The 5,603-nt window shown below is 36.2% G+C and overlaps 1 protein-coding gene across 1 annotated transcript in view; it reads left to right on the top strand.

Annotated features, from left to right (window-relative positions):
* The first annotated feature begins 596 nt into the window (after positions 1–596).
* The window catches only part of LOC103385356 (chitinase-3-like protein 1), a 9,323-nt gene continuing 4,316 nt past the window's right edge, over positions 597–5,603 (top strand). The window contains exons 1-11 of the mRNA XM_008319218.2: positions 597–648; positions 1,930–1,961; positions 2,046–2,072; positions 2,585–2,789; positions 2,886–2,942; positions 3,378–3,531; positions 4,050–4,174; positions 4,263–4,386; positions 4,478–4,660; positions 4,823–4,939; positions 5,021–5,566. Coding sequence (XP_008317440.1) covers positions 623–648; positions 1,930–1,961; positions 2,046–2,072; positions 2,585–2,789; positions 2,886–2,942; positions 3,378–3,531; positions 4,050–4,174; positions 4,263–4,386; positions 4,478–4,660; positions 4,823–4,939; positions 5,021–5,566 — 1,596 coding nt within the window. The 5' untranslated portion in view covers positions 597–622. The remainder of the gene's footprint in view (positions 649–1,929; positions 1,962–2,045; positions 2,073–2,584; positions 2,790–2,885; positions 2,943–3,377; positions 3,532–4,049; positions 4,175–4,262; positions 4,387–4,477; positions 4,661–4,822; positions 4,940–5,020; positions 5,567–5,603) is intronic.

Consider the following 5,603-nt stretch of genomic DNA (forward strand, 5'->3'; position numbering starts at 1 on the left):
TACACAGAGGCTAACTGCAACAACACACCTTTTGAGAGGGTTTTAGTTTGGTTTTTGTCTAGTCATTATTTTCAGATCTAAAACAAGTGGCTACAAACTCTTCTTGGAAACATTTACATAGATTGAAATCTGATGAGAATTGAACAGATAAGGTTACCATTGAATTGAATACAGTTCTTTTTGGCTTCCCTGCGGAACCACAGTTTGGGACTCATTAGCTACGTTCAATTCATCTACATGGTCCAAGTGTTTAACCCGACTTCTTTGGTCCTGGTAGGGCTGGTGGTCTACTTCCAATTCTCTGTGTTCTTTTCAGTAAATTAGTATTTTAAAAGGGTAACAGTACGAGAATACTGTGAGCGAACAGAAAGTACAATATAATTTTCTTAAAATCTTAAAACTTTAAATGTGAAATCTCTGACCAATAAACTTCTGGTGCACTATTATGAAAGTACTTGACAAGGGATTACTTTCTTTTCTTGCTTCTTCTTCCTCTAATCGAGGCCTGTAATTATCTTTGACATTCCTTATCCACACCCAGGTTATTTACCACACCCATGGTTCTACTTATTCAATTAACATTGTGACCTGTCAGTCGTTCACCTGCCATTGTGGAGAGTGTATGCGTTTCGTTCTGTCCTTATCCATGTAAGTATTGACTTGTTTTGAATTATATTTTTACCAGTTCCCTATTTCAACAGAACTGCTGCTAATATTCATATGTTCAGAGGGGGAAGTGGGCCTGTTTACTGACCTTACAATAAGCATTGTCTTTAGCATGAGGCCTATTGTTTTTATTTGTGTTATTTGTTTGACTGGCGATACGAATCTGTGAGATTAATATACAGGTACAACATATTCCGATATCTTTTTCCTGTCATTGTAGAGTTGTTTAAATGCAAAGTTTGTTCTAGAGGTGCAAACAGGTTTCGTTTTTGTTCTATCCTAATGCAAGAAAACGTTGATTGATTGAGCATCATGAAATGAAATATTGGAGTATTTCAGTGTATTTATATATATATATATATATATATGATATTTGGTCACTTAGGGAACACAGATAACTTCAAGGCTATGCCTACAATCTGTTTCTCGTTTAACAATGTGTTGTTGTCTGCTTTTGAAAAACAAAAACAAAAAGTTTAACCAAACAGTAACACACAAACATATTTATACATAATTTCATATGTGAATTTTTCTGTTTTGTGAGTGTGTATGTGTGGCTTTGGCTTTGTGCTATTGACTTAAAACGTAAGTCAAAGAATTATGAACAACAGCCGCTGCTTTTGTTTTACTTGTGAGCATTCCTTAGCAGTAAGAAATGTTTTTTGCTACAAGCTAGGCTAAGTATTTGCAATGCCAGCCAACCAGCAGAGCAAGATTTTTACAAATATTATCTAATTAAGATTCCATGCAGACACCATGCAATCCCTGTCGTATAACTATGTCGTCACACACTGGAATTATATGGAAGCTGTTCTGTTAATGTTAAAACATGTTTAATCTAGTCCTGAAAACTGCAGCCATGGCCCCACCCCACCACACCCCCTTGTAAAAAGATGTCCACTTTGGTTTCCTGGTCATCTTTGTTGACTCAAGGTCCCCATTTTGATGGTGAATCAAAATTGATTATGATAATAAGATTTATTTTTTTTAATAAAGGGGCTTACACTTTGCTACTTTGTGTGATCAAATATGCAAAACAAAGTAAAAGCAGTGTGTATTTAAATTTATGAAAGCAAACTAAAAATATTTATTCATATATACCACTTAAACTATCTTTAGTGTCGTAATGTCTTCATTGACATGGACTCCACTGGAGACATCCGATACATTGGTGCATTTTCCCCAAAAGACCTGTTGAAAATTTATTTTTGTCAAGACAGCCATTTCTTGTATTAAATTATTATTTCTTTGTGATTCCTACAGTAACAAAATGTGTTGCCTTATTCTACACCTAGGTAAGACTCACTCAACAATGGCATACATTATAAATAAACATAAATACTTATTTTTAACTCGTACTGACCTTTTTTTTTTTTAAGGGTTCACGTTGCTCTTTGTCAGCTTTGGTAAGTTCATTACATTTATTCAAGAATTCTTCAAATTTCCATGTCAATATTTACCACGGTATTGATAAATATACACATGAACAGCGTATATATGTGTGGTATATATATGTTTATGGAGATGATGTTGCGCTATACTTCATTTTAAATGATTGTGTTCTTTCTATTTTAACAATAAGGATTTTTTCTAGGTTTTACCTTTCATTTATTTATATATACATATATACACATATGTACATATATGATATGCACATTCACATACATTTATTATGTATGTGAACCAATTTAAAACTGCAGTATTACAAATTCGCATTTTTAAAAGAACAGCGAATAACTAGCACCTCTGTGTTAACTCATGGTGGAACATTTTCTATCAGACTGCAATAAAGAGACATCGGTATACATCTATCTATCTTTCTAGAAAAGAAAAAAAACATTTGTAAGTTAACTATAGACAGTCATTAACCAAGCTTAAATATTCATGTATATTGACATGAATGTGTTTCCATATCCAGCATCTTCCTCCAGACTGGTATGTTACTATAACAGCTTAGCCGAGGAAAGGGCCGCCGATGGAAAGTTCACAGTTTCAGACATCGATCCATACAAATGTACCCATCTGATTTACGCCTTCTCCGACATTAATACTGACAATGAGCTGGTCCCGACAAGTGCAGCTGACATACCACGCTACCATTCATTTAATGAACTCAAGACCAGGTCAGACCTTTGGATCTCAATAATATTTGCATTCTTAAAGACTGCATGCCTGTGTGTGATTGGATGTTCTAATCCTTAATACTAAATCTTCCACAGCAACCAAGAGCTGAAAACCCTTCTCTCAGTTGGTGGTATCACCTTTAACAAACAAAAGTAAGTTTGATACGATACAGACATTCTCTCAACATCGAAACATTTTTTCGACATGTTATCTTGCTGAATTTTGGATCTGCACTTTATATGCTTATACGCTTTAAATATACTCAATTGTTGAAAAAGAATCTCTGATATGACCTATAACAAATAACAACTTGACATTTAAAACATGTAATTGATTATACAGGAAAAGTCAAAAAGATCTGGTATGACTTTAAAAAAATGTATTACTAAAATAACTATACAGTAGCTACTTCTTTACATATCTTCCTTTGAAGATAAGGTCAATCTCCAACTACTGCTAAGAACACCTATGCTAGTTTTAAATTAAAGTAACACTTGTTGGAATGCATCTAAATTGTGAATATATTTTACATAAAATTAAAAAAATATATAATAAAATAAAGCACCTTTCCTTTTATTTGTTTTAAGATTCAGTGGAATGGTAGGATCAGTGCAACAAAGACAAGCATTCATCCAGTCTGCAATCGAACTACTACGACAATATGGTTTTGATGGTCTCAACATTGACTGGAGGTTTCCAGAATCAGTATTGGACAAGCAGGGATTTACCTCTTTATGCCAGGTCAGGCCTAGTTCTGTGTCTGTTAGATATGTATATAGAGTGAGAGCGAGGGATTGACCAGGAATTTTTTTTCAGTGTTATTGCAAATTAAAAAGGTTGTCCCACATTCTCATATGTTTGGATTTTCAAAGGCTCTGCACGTAAAATCATATTTTGCCTACATCCCAATCAAGGGTTTACCCAACACCTTATCAATCCACCCACCCACAGATGGAGTCTTTGGTTACTATTTGCAATTCTATGTATTTATTTTCTTAATCTAGACATAATTCACAACTACTGTACTTTTAAATGTCACTTAAACATGTTTAAATGTTTCCCACGTCGTTTTACTTAAACAGAAAGAGACCTGGTCATCCAACACATACCTTTGGTTTATAATGTGATCATCAACAAATAATGTTAGACAAAAATGTAATTTTTTTCATTTCATTTGAGTGTCCAGCCCTCAAGGTTTCTGCCTAGAAAATATAGTTGATGACCTGATTTAACTGATTCATTTTTGTATTGGTTTTCAGGATCTTAAAGATGGGTTTCAATCTGAGGCGATTTCAACTGGGAATGACAGATTATTAATCACTGCCAGTGTCTCACCTGAGAAAGATGCCATCGATGCTGGTTATGAAGTGGCAGAGATTTCAGCGTAAATTTACTTTTGGACCTAACAGTTTTCCATAAAAGTTTTCTAAGATCCTAACATTTAATATTCATGCCCTTCTTAACTCTGACAGGAGCCTGGACTTCATTAATGTCCTTACCTTTGACTTCCATGGTCCCTGGGAAGGTGTCACAGGACATCACAGCCCCCTATACAGAGGTTCTCAAGATACTGGAGACCAGATTTATTCCAACACTGTAAATATTTTCAGTTCACTCCTACACATTCTTTACATCCACTTTGAAATTTAAATTGTCTGCTAACTTAATACATTAACTAAAATTTAAGGACTCAGCCATGCAGTACTGGATGGACCAAGGAGCACCTGCACCACTGCTGAATTTAGGACTAGCAGCATACGGGCGAGCATTTAACCTTTCTTCCTTATCTACTGATGTTGGAGCACCTGCCAATGGTGCTGGTGAAGAAGGTTGCTACACTGGTGAAGATGGATTTTGGGCCTATTATGAGGTAGAACAACATATATTTGTTTATCTTCTACCACCTCATCCTTTTTAGGGTCACAATGAAGCTGAAATAATAACATTAGTCAAGGGGTTATGGGCGAGGACACACCTGTGACAGTTCACCACTCTTCCTTCAGAGTAAATAATTATTACTCTTTTGTTGCAGACCTGTCTCTACACTGAAGGAGCTACTGTGCAGCTAATTACTGACCAAATGGTTCCGTATGCTGTAACAGAAAACCAGTGGGTGGGATTTGACAACAGAGAAAGTCTTGGTACTAAGGTAAACATTCATTGATGGTGAAATATCGACGGTTTAAGGCAGTTTAATCTCAGTCTCTAACAATTTGATGTAACCTTCCAGGTCAGTTACCTCAGAGAAAAGAACTTTGGAGGAGCCGTGGTATGGTCCCTGGACCTGGACGACTTTGATGGAAAATTCTGTAACCAGAGTGACAGCCCCTTCATTAGTCATCTGAATGATCTAATACTTACTCCAAATACTATTACCACGACAATAATAACTCCCACAACAACACAAACTTTAACAACCACACAACCTTTGTATACAATGATACCAACAACCATACAATCTACAACAACCACTACAACTCCTGCTACCACTCCAACATCCACAACTACAATTCTCACTACCACAACAACCACTTCCGCTACAACAACAACCACTCCTGTTACCACAACACCCACAACTACTACAACCACACCAACTACCACAACTACAATGCCCACAACAACAACTCCAACCACAACCCCCACTACCACAACAAACACTCCAACAACTATGGCTCCCACAACTACAACCACAACTCCCACTACCACAACAAACACTCCAACAACTATGGCTCCCACAACTACAACCACAACCCCCACCACCACAACCACAACTCCCGCTACCACAACTCCAACCACAACCCCCACAACAACAA

The sequence above is a fragment of the Cynoglossus semilaevis genome, chromosome 10, assembly GCF_000523025.1.
Source record: "Cynoglossus semilaevis isolate Cse_v1.0 chromosome 10, Cse_v1.0, whole genome shotgun sequence".
Classification (NCBI taxonomy): Eukaryota; Metazoa; Chordata; class Actinopteri; order Pleuronectiformes; family Cynoglossidae; genus Cynoglossus; species Cynoglossus semilaevis.